This window comes from Octopus bimaculoides, chromosome 29 (assembly GCF_046866305.1).
Source record: "Octopus bimaculoides isolate indiv1 chromosome 29, ASM4686630v1, whole genome shotgun sequence".
Taxonomy (NCBI): domain Eukaryota; kingdom Metazoa; phylum Mollusca; class Cephalopoda; order Octopoda; family Octopodidae; genus Octopus; species Octopus bimaculoides.
Genome location: NC_142956.1, coordinates 3920540 through 3936947, shown reverse-complemented (window position 1 = coordinate 3936947; position 16408 = coordinate 3920540). Strand labels below are relative to the sequence as shown.

The 16408-nt window shown below is 37.0% G+C and overlaps 1 protein-coding gene across 11 annotated transcripts in view; it reads left to right on the top strand.

The window, feature by feature from the left end:
- Positions 1 to 15879, top strand: part of LOC106874689 (uncharacterized) — a 65929-nt gene extending 50050 nt beyond the window's left edge. Inside the window, exons 9-16 of one of the 11 annotated variants that reach the window (XR_016238957.1) lie at positions 2570 to 2712; positions 6754 to 6801; positions 8813 to 8880; positions 8942 to 9029; positions 9145 to 9195; positions 10947 to 11018; positions 14738 to 15295; positions 15429 to 15879. Coding sequence is in view for 7 of the 11 variants with exons in the window: in XM_089345212.1 (XP_089201338.1) it covers positions 2570 to 2712; positions 6754 to 6801; positions 8813 to 8863; positions 8979 to 9029; positions 9145 to 9195; positions 10947 to 11018; positions 14738 to 14943 (622 nt within the window). In the remaining 4 variants the exon portion in view is untranslated. Of the gene's footprint in view, positions 1 to 2569; positions 2713 to 6753; positions 6802 to 8812; positions 8881 to 8941; positions 9030 to 9144; positions 9196 to 10946; positions 11019 to 14737 lie in introns of all 11 variants that reach the window. The other 10 variants (XR_016238956.1, XR_016238959.1, XM_089345212.1 and 7 more) reach the window with 10 other exon arrangements.
- Positions 15880 to 16408: the final 529 nt, after the last annotated feature.

Sequence of the window (16408 nt, the reverse complement as noted above, 5' to 3'; positions counted from 1 at the left end):
TTGTCCTTGATAAGTTTCCTGGAGCTTTTCCATGAAGTGTAGGATTGTAATTCAAAGAAGCTACAATACATAACTTCAGGTGTATATTTGGTGTTAAACCAAGACGGGCTTGAGAAGATATTTGCTTTTCACACCTCTCCTTATCAGCAGCTAAACAGTAAGCACATGCCTCAGTAGAAAGCTTATCTAACAAGTCAGCGTTTTTTGAGAAATACATTTGAAGTGGAAAAGTTGTCAAAAAATGTTTGTAGATCAATGATTTCTTCAGATTCACCAATAACAATTCCATCATGTGTGGCAGATTCAATGGCTTTCTCAATGTCCCTTGATTTAGCTTATAACTAGGGGCAGATTTGTATGCATGGCTTTCTTATATGGTCCTTCAGTGTATGATTATGTAAGGAAGTCTACTTTTAATATCCATTACATCAAATATCCAAAATTTCCCTGTGGATAGCCAGATTTTGTTGAAATGCAATGGTGGTAGAAGACAGATGGGCCAGGCACTGAAAGGACCAAACCAGTAGTTGGATCGTTTCCCACAATCCTTCAATCATATAACTATAGTGTACCTTTTATTGGCCTGAAATCATCGTGAAGTTAGTGGTGCATAGAAATATGGCATTTACAGCATTCAACTCATCAATTTTGAAAAGGGTTCTCAGGTTTTGTACATACATATCGTACATAATTCTCAGGGCATTGTTCTATTTTAGCACTGTGACCTGTTTTATTACCTAGTTCACCCATACATGGAGTTAGAGCAATTGTGTCCTGTCTGTCCAGAGCACTTCTTAATCAGATTAAATAGAAGAAAGTAATATATGTATATATATATATATATATATATATATATATATATATATATATATATATATATATATATATATAACAAAGGTTGCATAAAGAAACACACTTGAGTACAAAGAGATATTTGTTGAGAAGAAATGGAATCTATTCTAGAAGTGAAGTATGGTTTGGGACTATATTTAGTTCTCTTTGTGTCAACCAGTTTTTGTGATGTATCACATTCAAGACATATATTTATTAATATATGTGTGTATATATGTATACATATATATGAGGATGGGCTGAAAAGTTCATAGGCTGACTACGATGCAATGAGTGAACTTGACCAAATGTGTTTTATTTTTTGGCATAGTCTCCCCTGGGGTCCATACACTTCTTATATCAGTATTGCAGCACTTGGATTCCCGTGGTATAGAAGCTCTCATCCTGACCCTCAAAAAAGTCCTCAACAGCAGATATGACTTCATCATTGGTCCGATACTGCTTCCCAACCAAGTGTTTTCTCATGTTGGGGAACAGAAATTGGTCAGATGGTGCCAAATCAGGAGAACATGGAGGGTGATCAACCAGTTCAAAGCCACAGTCATGCACAGCAGCCATTGCAACCACAGACTTGTGTGCAAGAGCATTGTCCCCGTGAAGCAGGACCCCCCCTTCATCAGTTTTCCAGGCTGTTTCATTACCTTTCGTAGCTCCCTCAGCAAGTTGGCATATAATATTCACCATTGGTAGTATGGCCTTTCTGAAGGGGGTCAATGAACACAATGTTGCTTGCATCCTAGAAGATGGAGGCCATCATCTTCCCTGCCGATGACACCATCTTGGCCTTCTTTGGTGGAGGTAGAAGATGGGTGTTTCTACTGGATGGACTGCTGTTTGGTCTCTGAATCAAAGTGGTGAACCCAGCATTCATCTTGGATGAGGAAAACATTCAAGAAAACCGGCCGGATTTGCTTCAAAAAGTGCCAAGTTTGCCTGCGACATGACCAGCTTGGTGTGCTTTTGATCAGGCATCAAAAGTTGTGGCACCCACTGAGCTGAAACCTTCGACATGCCAGGTTCGTTATGCAGAATGTTCTCAACTCATTCACGGGAGATACCTACAGCATTCGTTATCTGATTAACATTTAAATGTCTGCCACCCATTACTCTGGGTGGTGAACATGGTCAACGTTTTCTTGGGTGGTGGCTGTGGCAGGACGTCCAAACCTTGGGTCATCTTCAAGACTTTCCCTACCTTTCTTGAATTCAGCTCCCCACATTTGCACAGTTGGTAAAACTGGAGCATCATCTAATGTAGCAACTGTGTCAGCATGAATGTCCTTGGGGGCTAACCCCTTTTTCTGCAGATATCTGATAACACCACGGTGCCAAATTTTATCCATTTTCACAAAATGTCTCTAGCACCACTTTTACAAGTCCTCAATTCTGATTCCAATGTGGGTTTATCTGGAAAGCAAAAATGGAGTTAGCATCAGTAAAGGTTGAATTTAATGCATTCCAAGTTTAATTACTGTATGATAACTCCTTCTTAGTCAGCCTATGATACTTTCAGCCCAGCCTTGTATGTCTATGTTAATGTGACACTTGTATACACACAAACCTGCTTGTATGTAATTGTTTACAGAAGAATTTACGATGTACTCTTGCTGGTCACTGTAGTGCCCCTTAATATTCTGTACTCTAAACATGTCCATAATGAAATATTTTATTATAACTGAATGTCATTGATGGGATGTGTTAATATTTTGTTCCACAGGTGTCGGTGGTGTCAAGAGAAAAAGGCTACTGTCACACTCCAGCCATGTCAACATACTGTTATTTGTCAGGATTGCTGTTCTCAAATGACATTTAAGCAATGCCCCATATGTCGACAACACATACTCAGCAAAAGTGGATTTGGTAAGAACATTCTTTAATGATCTGTCTGTTGTCTCATTAACTTTCTGGTATGGAATAACACACTTCATATTGTGGTGGAGACCCAGATCTGCCATTATCTGGTATAAATGGGGTCTTTTCTTTGTGATAGTATATCTATCACTACATCCACTAAACATTGTCTTTATCTAATTAGAAGAGTGATCACACTTCAAAAGGATTGTGCTTTGCAACATATGACTAATGAATGATAATGTAAGATAAATGGTAATTAAACTGAAATATCACTAAATCTCCAATGTTCTATTTGTAAACCTTTTACTTTCAATTGTGAGTGATTAGAGGTGATTAATGATTTATCAGTATCATGGAGAGCTGATAATTAAAGACAATGTTACTTCCAAGAACATCAGAGTCAGCTTTGGTAAAGTAGGAGATTCAAGGATAAAATCTCAACTGAGAGTTTAAGGACCAACTTTATAGAGTTTGACGGTTAAAATCAATCATCCTGGGTATCTGAAAAGAATGTTGGAATTGGGAAATGATGTCAGGGATAGTTTCAACCTATTTTACAACGTTGAACTTCACAAATTCATCATGATTTATCATACTGTGAAGATATCAAACAATTACAGTAGTCTAATGTTTGATAGGAGTTGTCATATTTTGTTGTGGGTATATACACAGAATCTCTCAGTATAAGAATATTGAACAATAACTTACTTTCATTCAATACTAAATCAGTATTGAACTGTGAACATGTGTTTACATTTAAACAAAGTATTGGTGCTAGCATACGATACAGAGATAGAAATAAAACAGGAGTTCCCAGTGTGACTCAAACACACAAATCCTTGTTGATAAATATATACAACCTTGGCCAAAATTATAGAGCAGGTATAATAAAATAGAGAATATGATTGAAACTCATTTACTTAATAATTGAAACCAGTCTAATAAACATTCTAGAGTTGATCCCATCATTAATTAGTATTTGATGTGTCCTCCTTTTGCTTTTATAACTGCTTTTATGCATTTTTGCATACTTGAGACTAAGTTGGCACAAGTGGCTGGGTCAGTTTTCTGCCACTCTCCATGAATTTTGGTTTCTAATTCGCTTTTTGAAGAACATTTTTGCACCCTCACTCTTCTACCTAAGGGTCACCACATGTTCAATAGGATTGAGGTCTGGAAACTAAGGAGGCCATTTCATCACCCTCATCCCTTTCTCCTCACCAACCCATTGAGTCTCTGGATGTGTGGCATGCAGAAATATTTTGTTGAATGATTATGCCATCTGGGGTGTTATCATTGAAGATTTTCGCTAAAGAAGGTTGATAAATTTGATCTAACATGTTGGTGTAAGTGTTGGCATTCATTCTGCCCTTACAAGTGAACAACATTCCAGGCCCTTAAGAAAACATGCAAACCCAAGCAATTACATTTCCCAATCCAGATTTGACTGTTGGGACCACACATCCAGGATGATAAACCTCCCCTACTCTATGGTGGACATAAACAGCTCCTGGGTTTCCAAAGACCTGAAGATAATCAAAAAAATTACTGATCATTTTTGGTATCCAATACAAAATTGGTAAAAGTGTAAGAATTTCGATTATGCCTAGTAAAATGGTGGAAATGAATGTGGAGAACATATATCAAAGTTACTTTGATCAGACCAAACAACTTTAGCCCCATCATCAGTAGTCCAATCTTCATGCTCTTTTGCCCAACACAACTGCTTGTTCATGTTCCCCTCTGACAGTAACAGCATCTTTTTAGGCCTTACATCCTTTGAATCCAGCTTCTAATAACCTTCTTCTTCTTCTCATTGTGTGAATTGATATATCTTTGTTTGTTGCCACCCAAAACTCAGCAGCTACGTCAAAAGAGGTGTTTTTCCTATCCACCAGTGATGTCCTCTTCAGCAACCTGTCTTCCCTTGTGGCTGTACACGTTTTGCAACCTCGTCCTTTACAATTTATGAAAGAATTTCTCTCATTGTACCTTTTGATGGAAATCTTTTCTTGAGCATTTCAATTTTCTTGCAATTTCAACTTGAGAGAATCCTTCACTTGATAATGCAATGATTTGAGACCTTTGAGCTCCAGGAATCTATTTCTTTGGAGACATTTTTAACAAATATTAACGACTGGTAAGTTATCAATAAGATATTCAATGAAAAAATAGGAAATAACATTAGTGTCACAAAATGAATGGCTGAAAATTGACCCAGCCATTTTCACCAACACTAATTAGATGTAATTTATAAAACATTGTAGAGGCATTTTCAATTAGTTGATCTCAATTATAATTAGTGACTAATGTGATAGAGTAGTTGTGGTGGAGTGGGGGAGTGAGTAGTGTTACACATATTCCTTGTAATGTTGTTTTTGTATTAATTACAACATCAGAAAGACAGTTTGTGTCAGTCAAACCCTTGTACAGAGGTGTAAATTGTGTCCTCAAATTTGTTTGTAACTGGGTTTTCACCCCATTGCAATGTAGCAGATTCATATAGGGGTCATTAAACGGGTGAGGAAACTTTGATTGATGTCTAGAAGAAGGTTGTGAGAGATATCCTAGATTCTTGAGAAGCAGTTCTTTTGTGCCTTTTCAGATATTTGCACTACAAATTATATGGATGAACAGTTATATGTAGTTAATGAGTTTTTTATGAAAGTGTAGAGGGTTTGAGGACACCTGTTATTATTTTCCTTTTCCACCTGTGTAGACATGTTGTTTCCTGTGGGGATATATACCCAGAATGTCTCTGGTTAGAATATATATTTTAGATATAAACTAAAAGCAATATAATATTAAATCTGTTTAAAGATATTGATATTCAAATTACTTTTGTTAAATTGAGTATTGAACTCTGAACATGTTTACATTTAAACAAAGTATTGGTATTAACATAAAATATACAGATAGGAATAAAATATGTGTTCCAGTGAGATTTGAACATGCAACTCCTTGTTCGTAACTATATATGATTAACACTTGTTATAATGTTGGCCATCCTTTTCGACATTTTATGCTCACACTTGTTAGTTTTTTAGATGAGATTAATGCTAAAAGAAGCATTGTTTTCTGATTCTTTCACCTTTTGATTTTACTTTTGAGTTGATTAGTTTTAATTAGAACACGAAGCCTGATCATTGCTCCAAGATATTATCAGAAAGTTCACGGACTAGTTGTATAGCGTGCCGACAGATGGCAGCATATGGTTGCATGCACAATGCGAGCTAGCAAATCGCAAAAGATTCTTGCCTCGCTTCACAGAAAACGGCTTTCAGGACACATTCCAAAAGTGGCATGAATGCTGGGATTGGTGTATTGCTACGAAAAGTGACCATTTTAAAGGAAATGATGTTAATATTTGAATAAATAAATAATTTTTTATTGAACATAACATTTCTGGAAACCTTTTGATAGCACTTCGGATCTGACGAGAGTAAAGGATTTATTATTAGTATTTGGCATTGGATCTGGTAACATTTTTCTTTCATGGAACTACAGTAATATCAACTGTGCTGAAACGCAATTATATTCATTGTAATGAAGGTCACACGTTTTATTAATTAGGTTGATTAGAAGCTATATAGATATCTAGTATTGCAGTGTCAGGCAATGTGCTATTGTACTTTCTATATAATCTATTAACATGATAATTAATCTGCTGTCATTCAGAAACACTATTACAGTTGTATGTCTGAAATTTGAACTAACTTTGTCATAGCATCATCTTGTACCCTCACCTAACATTTTACACCTTGTTACCCTATATGTAAATATATTGTTTTGCTTGGGTGCAGGAATTGTTAGATTATGTAGGAGACATAAATAGGGAGAAAAGATTTAGGAAGGTTAGTCTATTTTGTTGTGGCTCTAAACATTGAGCTATTAGATTGAGACACCTTAGAAAGTTTTGGCCAAAAGAATTGTGGTCACCAGTTGACCACTGATGGGCAGAATGTCTCACAATATTAAGATAAAAATAATTCATAAAAATAAGGAAATTTTACTATAAAATGTAAAACTTGGAAATATTCATTTCAGAGACTGTAAAGTTTGAACAGGAAACCCAGAGGACATCACAGGAAGTTGGTAAGTATAAAATAACTGCCGAATTGATTTCTACAAATTTTACCTTCACCTGAGCTTTTTTAGTTTATCAGAAGGACCGAAAACAGGTTCCATTCCTAATTTCCAATTGTAAATTGATTCTATTAAAGATATTAGAGAAATTCCATAAAATCAAGGTTAACATGGTTGGTAGAATGGATTACTTAGAAGATACAATAGATTTAATATTGTCTTTTGGAACAGAGAACTAAAATGTGTTGTTTAGGTGTAAACAGTTGAGTTAAGGACAACATTGTTGTTTGTTTTACATGTTTACTAACTTTACTGAGCGGTTGTTGTTGTTGTTTCGGAAGATCTCCCTCATAATTTGGCAGATTTATAATGAAATGCATTCCAAGTGTGAACACCATATCTTTTTCACTGATAGTAAATCTCTCATTACATTCACTAAACATTGTCCTTATCCAAGTAGAAGACGTTTTGCTCTGCTGCTGAAACAAACGTTGTTTCTCTCTCTCTCTCTCTCTCTTTGTGATTGATACTGGCTGCAAGATACACTGCAATAAATATCATCGTCATCTTTCATCTGATTTCCAAAATCAAATATTTCAGCTTGGTGATTCCAGCAAGAAACAGGTATAAAGCTAAGTGAAGAAGGCAAGATCAAAGAGCACCAATGTACAAAGTGGACAAGTATTGTACACAATTATGTTATAAGCAACACCTCCTACTTTGAGAGTCAAGGCATAAAGGTGGACTGGTTGATGGCTGGCACAAGGCAGAAAGAGGTTACTTACCAAAGTAAGCTGATTCAGAACTGATTGACTAGTTCAGACCAGTTTCAACCTTGAATATATAAAGCAAGATTTACATGGGTTTACTTGCTAAGAGATCAGTTATATGTCTGTCCAGAAGGCTGGCATCCCTAAACCTCGTGGTTATATGGAACGTGCATTTTCAGTCTGGGATGCATACAAGGCAGAAAGATGAATAAAAGGAATCTGAATGTTGAATGGCTTGATCTGACTAATGCTTAGGGTCCTGTACCACTCAGTAGGGAGCTCCAGTTGTTGATGGGAGCAATGGACTTGGTTTATATACAAGGATCTGATTTAAGGATTTCAAAATGTGGCTCATGGCAGAAAATTTCACAAGAGACTGGCATTGTCTTGAAATTGGAATAGTTGTTGGTTGCATAATTTCAATCATTTGGTTTTTGTTTGTTATGTTTCTTAGATCAGCAGATTGATCAGAAGAAATGGTTCAAGTGAAATCAACTAAGAAGGTATTCATGGATGACATAACAATGCTAACAAGAGACTAAAAGGATATGCAAATAGACTCGATGGAGACTAAGTACTTGGTCAAGAATGGAGTTCCAAGCAATTAAGTAATGCAGTCTGTCATTTGTGAAATATCCGTGGAAACAAGTGAAGTTCAAAATAGCAGGAGAACCGATGCCAACAGTTAAAGACCACGGGACACTCCATTGTTGACTGAAAAGTGTTGAGGCAGTAAAATCATGGCACAAACTGAAGAGGGGCAATAAGCAATTGATAAATCAAAACTACTAGAAAAATACAGTTTGGTTTATATCCCCGCCTTGCTTATATATTCTTGAGAATGAATTCTAGTGTATCATTTCAGATATAACTCCTTTGCAATAATCTGTAGATAAACAGTTTTAACTGAAGGAGATTTTATACAAATGTAGTTTTGTTCAGGATACCTGTTATCACTTTCTGCTTCACCTGTGTAGAATTAATTGTTGCTCACCTGAAAAAACAAACAAGGCTGCTTATTATATGATGTCTTAAGAAAAAGATGAGATTTAGAAAGGTTAGCCTATTTTGTTGTGGTTCTAAATATTGAGCTGTTACATAGTAACAGCTTAGAAAGTGTTGACCGAAAGCATAGTGGTCACCAATTGACCATTGATGATATGATTGCCTCACAATAATGGAATATAGATTATTAACAGAGACAAAGAAATTTTTATATGAAATATAAACCTTTGAAATGCTTATTTCAGAGTGTCCCAAGTCTGAAGAGAAAGCAGTTCAGACGGTTGCAGAATCTGTTGGTGAGTATAAAATAACTGTAATTGATTTCTATAAATTTTACCTTCACCTGAGTTATATTGTTTGTGTGAATGACTGAGAAGAGGTTCCATTACTAATTTCCAATTCTTATTTCAGAGTGTCCCAAGTCTGAAGAGAAAGCAGTCCAGACGGTTGCAGAATCTGTTGGTGAGTACAAAATAACTGTAATTGATTTCTATAAATTTTACCTTCACCTGAGTTATATTGTTTGTGTGAATGACTGAGAAGAGGTTCCATTACTAATTTCCAATTCTTATTTCAGAGTGTCCCAAGTCTGAAGAGAAAGCAGTCCAGACGGTTGCAGAATCTGTTGGTGAGTACAAAATAACTGTAATTGATTTCTATAAATTTTACTCTCACCTGAGTTATATTGTTTGTGTGAATGACTGAGAAGAGGTTCCATTGCTACATTTCATTCGAATGGTTACCTATAAAGTAATTCTATTCTCTACCTACAAATGCAAGAATATCCAGTAAAGGGGTTTTATCGAAATATGAAAACCTGAGACACAGGAAAAAGGACTCTCATGATAAGGAAAAAATACAAAAGATGAAATATAAATCCTGAAGCGGTTGTCTCCCCTTAAGGAGATATATTCACTTTTCTTTCATCTCATTGTTGTCTCCCTCACTTTCCTTCTCTCTTTCTCCCTCCCCCCTCTCTCTCTATCTATTTGTCTATCTATCTACAAGTAGCAGCCTCTGTAGTTCCCAGTAGTGTAACAACATGAAGTTTATTAAAAATATTGATATTACCAAAATTTAACAAAATGTCCAGCAGTGTTGGCGCTGTTGCTAAAATGGCTCAATTAGGAAACACATTCGAGTTAATTGTCTTTTGAATGAAGGAACTAAAACATTTTGCTGTTTAATGGTAAACAGGTGAGTTAATGTCGGTGTTTGTTTGTTGTACATTTTCAATAAGTTTACTGATCATTGTTGTTGGTGTTCTTGTTGAACAAGATGGTTAAGTTGAAAACTGCTACAAGTGTGAACACCCTGTCTTTTGTTTTTTCACTGTTAGTAAATCTACCATGACATCCACGAAACGATGTCTTTATCCAAGTAGGAGGCTTTGGTCTGCTGCTGAGAGAATTGTTTTCTCTCTTTCTCTTTCTCTCTCTCTCTCCATAATGGGATTTATGGAAATATGGAAACATAAAACACAGGAAAAAGGGCTCTCGCGATAAGGAAAAAAATACAAAAGATAAATATAAACCCTGAAGCAATTCTCTCCCCTTAAAGAAATATATTCACCTTTCTCTCATCTCATTGTTATCTATATCACCATCTTGATTATATATTCTTGAATATCACTTCTTATGTACCATTTCAGATATTTTTCCTTTGCATTAATCTGTGTATAAACATTTGTGTGTCATTAAAGATGTTTTGTGTAAGTATACAGAGTTTTAGGATACCTGTTATCACTTTCTGTTTCACCTGTGTAGAACTAATCATTGCTCATCAGGAAAGAAAACTATTTCATTAAGGTGTCTTTAAATATTTCCTGAATCAGGATGAAATTCTGGTGAACTGTGAGTTACATAATTAAAATCAAAGATTAAAAGCAGCAGCGTTTGACAAAGATAACAGGTGTGTGTTGATCCTACTCCAAGTGGTGTGACATGAGTTTGTGTCAAGTTTGTTGATGACCAACTTGGTTGACATCGGAATTAAGCAAAAGAATGAGGGGAATGTTGATTAGTGAAGTCTAGTGGTGAGGGCACCACGCCATGTCATAGGTTTAGCACAGATATAAGAGAGAAAAAAGATAAAAGGTGTTAACATGTGATAATTAAATGAGATGATTGCAACATTGTTAGATTGAGTGGGATGTCTTAATAGAAAAAGGAGGCTTAGGAAGGTCAGTTTATTTTGTTGTGGACCTAAATATTGAGCCATTAAATAGGACCACTGTAGAAAGTATAAAATTGTTGACCAAACCTATAATGGTCAGCAGTTGTCCATTGATAATAGGAATATCTTACAATAATAAAATATAAACCATTAACAGAGATAGGGAAATTATGCTATGAAGTGTAAAATTTGGAAATATTTCAGATTCTGTAATGCTAGAGGAGAAGCATCTCCATAAGGTGTCCAGAAAGTTGGCGGGTAAATGGCAGGAACTTGGTGAGTATAAAATACCCAGTTAATTTCTATAAATTTTGCTTTAAGCTAAACTTTTGTTTGTTTGAATGACTGAGAACAGGTTCCATTCCTAATTTCCAATTAAAAGTTTAGCTATAAAGTAAAGATATCAATGAAATTTCGTAAAATGTATAAATGAAGAGACAGAGTAGAGTTAATATTGTCGTTTGTAAAAGGGGACTCAAAAATATTGTCGTTTAAGAGTAAACAGGTGAATTAATGACAATGCTTTTGTTTGTTTACACTTTTAGTAAGTTTACTGTTAGGTTTTTGTTGTTTGTTTGGGCAGATATCTGCCTTAATCTGTCAGAGTTAAGAGGAAACGGTTCCAGATGTGCCATAATGCTTTGTCTTGGTTGAAGAGGACCACATTATCAAATGCAACCTTTCTAACATGAGAGTGTGCATTGTGTGGGACATGTCATCTCTCCCCTGGCCAGTCTGTGTTTATTGTAATTCTTTAGTCTCAGGGCAACATATATTTCCTGTCACTAAAGAAGACAGGCCCCATTGTTGATTGTGTTCATGGCTGGATTGAACTCAGCATTGTAAGTTCATGAAACACTCTCTTATATTACAAAAAACAAAATCTCAACAGAAGATTCAAACTCAGCTTGATTTTGTTTCCCAATTGAAATCATTTCACTCTCCTTTACATTACAAATGTCACATGGAAAAGGCATGAACATCACAATATCCCATTTCCCCTTGTCTGACAGTTTAACAACATAAAATATCATTTATACAATGCTCCTGTTATTGACAGCAATGTCTTCTACCTCCCTATGGTACTTATATACATCTAGACAAACTACAGCATAGAGAAATGTCTTTACCAGGTTTATTGAGCTGTGCTGGGGACTAGATTTGAACCTTTGATCCCTGAGTCAGCTGATAGAAATCATCATAATCATCATCATTTGAAGTCTGTTTTCCATGCTGGCATGGGTTGGATGGTTTGACTGAGGTCTGGAGAGCCTGCAGCTGCACCAGGCTCCAATCAGATCTGGCAGTGTTTCTACAGCTAGATGCCCTTCCTAATGCCAACCACTCCGAGAGTGTAGTGGGTGATTTTTATGTGCCACCGGCACGGAGGTCAGTCAGATGATCCTGGCATCGATCACGTTTGGATAGTGTTTTTTACGTGCCACCAGTACAGGAGCCAGTCAGGCAGACCTAGTATCGATCATGTTCAGATGGTGCTTGTTACGTGCCACCGGAACAGGGAGCTAGGGATATGACACTGGCATCAACCACATTTGGACGATGCCTTTTATGTGCCAACAGAACGGGCCAGTCTGGGGGGCACTGGCCACTGCTTTGATTTTGGTTTTACTGGACTCAACAGGTCTTCTCAAGCATATCATGTCGCCTGATGCATAAAGGGTGCTCTTAAATGGGCCAGACATGCCACACTAGCATCGGCCATGACTGCGATCTAAATTTAGTTGCCAGGTCTTCTGAATCACAGCATATTTCCAAAGGTCTCGGTCTCCTGTCATTGCCTCTGTGAGGCCCAATGTTCAAAGACAATGCTTCACCACCTCATCCCATGTCTTCCTGGGTATACCTCTTCCACAGATTCCTTCTACAGTTAGGAAGTGGCACTTCCTCACACAATGTTCCTCATCCATACGTAACACATGACCATACCAGTGCAGTCGTCTCTCTTGCACACCACATTTGATGCTTCTTATGTCCAACTTTTCTCTCAGACACTTACACTGTGTCATGTATGCACACTAACATTACACATCCAGCGGATCATTCTAGCTTCATTTCTGTCAAGCCTACACATGTCCTCAGCAGTCATGGCCCATGTTTCACTGCCATGTAGCATGGAAGTTTGCACTCAGAAATGATTTATCTAAATTAAGACGGACATCATCTACGAAGTTGCTAGCTTGCTATATCTCTGGGAGTCATACAAAATGTACCAGTCATATACTGGGCTAAATCAATCCACTAACATCAGTCCATTATCATCATCATCTTACATACATTTTACTAAGTTTGTAATGGTCAGACGACTTCTCCAAGAGTTGTTGTGGTCCTTTGTCAGGGTTGATCGCTTGTTTCCTTTGACTTGAATTTCAGGCATTTCTTTATCCAAATTTCATCTTCCATATCCCTTCTATATCTATGCTATTATTTGTTTTTCTTGTGAACTATCACAGATTCTTCTGAGACCCAGTTTTTTGGCTCCAAGTTTTCAACACATTAACATTTCACTTCTAGTGATGTGTGCTCACCTCATTTCCTGGCAGTTTCCACGCATCCTCCGCATTCCATGTAACATTACACTTTATAAATACACCTCATGCAATCTCTCCTTCATTTGGAGACAGAATCCCTTAGTTGCCAGTAGACATAACAGCTCCCTGTACATTTTTCATCTCGTTTTCCTTCTACCTACTGTGCTTTCAGAATAGTCTCCTCCACTTCTAATTCTGTCTCTTAAGTAACAGAAACTATCAACTATGTCTTTATTACTTGTTCCTACTATGAACTATTCCTGCTACTTACAAAGTCCTTCCCTAACCCTAGCCCTAACCTGCCCTCCCTGTAAAACTTGCTTGTGGATGCAGTGATTCTTTCAGCACCCAAGTGTTGTAGGTGTATGGTGTAGATTTTGGTGACCCTTGTCTTATTACCTACAAACTAAAACTCTTCTCATTGCTTTGTTTACCCTAGGGCCTCTCCTGTATTAGATTCTTCTAAATTGTGGCCTTGACCTAATGAAAGAAGTTCTTGTTATAAGTCATGAATCCAAAAACCTTAAGCCAGTGTCCTCTATAATATGTGATATTTACCTAACAGTATTATATTTTTACTTTGTGCGGTTGAAATCATTCAGGTACACAATCTCCACTGTCGAGATATTTCTAAATGTTGATAATTTTCAAATATTTATTAATCATAGGCAGAAAGACATCACAAATGACTATTTCAGGCATTGATCACGGGTCGTTATGAAACGACTGAAATTGTATTCCTCCAAAGAGTCTCTGGAGAAATGTTGCCCAACAAGGTGTGTAGGCTGGAGATTTGGGGTCTCTCCAGGTCAAGCGACTGCTTCTCTTCATTGAGAATTCACAGCTCCAGTACTCCTGGCATGTGATTAAAATGTCACAGGAAAGGAATCGCAAGAGGGATTCTTCAAGCTGAGCCAAGGGGTAGACCAAGGGCGAGATGGTTGGATGATATCCATAGTTTTCAAATGGTCATGTTTGGAAATCCTTTCAGAAATTCTAATGAAGGTTGCTTCTGATAGGATTGTATGAAGGAGGTGCCTGAATACTCTACCCCTAAAACTCTCCTATGAATAGAGGGCAGAGAAAATGGATGGATGGATAAAATTATCTGGCTATTGGCGGTCTTGTTGATTCTTTAGGCTCCCATACACTGCTACCCACACAAACGCTTCTCCTGCCAGTTGTTCACCAGACATTTTCTGATGTGTAATTTTCAATTAATTTTTTTAAAATTTCGTCTCCATCTCCAGCCTTTATTTCAACTTGTTTGATATTTTTACCAACATCTTTAGAAATAGATAACAATGTCTTCTAATTTCCCTGTTTCTTAAGTATTTCTCCCATTTCTATTCACATAATTTCTTTGACTTAATTTATACAGCCTACAGTACACGGGTTTTATATTATCGTTAATGCTGTTGCAATTATTTCTTATTTCTTTTGCAGGAAGGGAATTAGGAATTAAACAAGATGACCTGGACATCATCAAGTATGACCATCCTTTTAGCATTATGGAACAAAGCTTCCAGATGCTGCTGAAATGGTATAGAAGTTCTAGTGCAGCGGAACGTACACCTCAAATATTGAAAGAAGCTCTTCAAGAAAGTGAATGTTTTACTGCTCTTGACTGTTTAAAATCAGACTTCAATTGAATTTCTGTGTAAATTGTTGCTGTTGCCTAGTCCCACATCTGTCTTCACCACAGACCTATTATCAAATGCCTTCCATCCAGGACCATCCTGTCTTTTTCCTAAGTATAGAGAACATAGGACCACATTGTTTAAGGTGACAGGTTGTGAATGGAATAGGATTTGGTTACTAATTCTAGCAGATCTGTCTACCACATGTAGACCCCTTTATTGGTTTGACTCCCTCATTGTTCGAGATTAACTGTGGAAACAAAGATAAGCTTTTGGTGACCCTTGTCTTATTACCTACAAACTAAAACTCTTCTCATTGCTTTGTTTACCCTAGGGCCTCTCCTGTATTAGATTCTTCTAAATTGTGGCCTTGACCTAATGAAAGAAGTTCTTGTTATAAGTCATGAATCCAAAAACCTTAAGCCAGTGTCCTCTATAATATGTGATATTTACCTAACAGTATTATATTTTTACTTTGTGCGGTTGAAATCATTCAGGTACACAATCTCCACTGTCGAGATATTTCTGGCATATGGCTTGCATATTTTGCTTTCAAGTAGAACCTCCTTGTAGACACAATTGTCAGTAAATATACAGTTTCTATTTCTCTCAGCCAATATTTTTATATTAGCCTTCATCCAAAATCTAGAAAAGGAAACTTACAGCTGACCACGAAAAGCAACCGAAATCTCTCCAATCTGAACTTCCACAAAGCAGACTGGAAATCGATCCAAAAAGAGATCCTCAGACAGGACTGGCCGAAATGTCTCTCCACACCAGACATTGGCATGAAACTGGAATATTTCATGTCTGTTATGCAAGCCATATGCCAGAAATATGTCCCAGAGCACAAGGCTAACACAAAAAGTAACAAGATTCAAACGGAGAGGAAGATCTTCATGAGACAATGGACAGAGGTTGCAAATCGCCTCAACCACCATTCCAAAAGTAGCGAAAGGTCCCGCCTAAAAACAACATTAATGGAGATTGAAAAAAACCTACAACAATCCTATGTGAGGGAGAGAGTGGACAAAGAAGCCTGGGTTATAAAAAAAAACATTAAGTCAAACCCAAAGGCTTTCTTTCATGCGAAAGAAACAGCCTCAGTACGCTGCAAGATAGGGCCCCTCTTCCGAAAGGATGGCTCCCTCACAGATAGTCCAACCAGGATCAGTGAGGTACTGAATGACCAGTTCAAAAGTGTCTTTACCACCCCGTTGGAACACAGACAAGTGAATGAACCAGCGGATTTCTTTGCTACCTCACCTATAGCCAATGAGGCAGTTACGATGGAATACATCGACATTAGCGAAGAACATTATTTACATTTGACGGATATTTGTCCTCATCTTGTTTGTTGCTAACACAACGTTTCAGCTGATATAGCCTCCAGCCTTCATTAGGTGTCTTGGGAGAGTTTCGAACCTGGCTTCTCATTCCTAAGGTATTTTTCGATGTTGTTGTTGTTACTGTTATT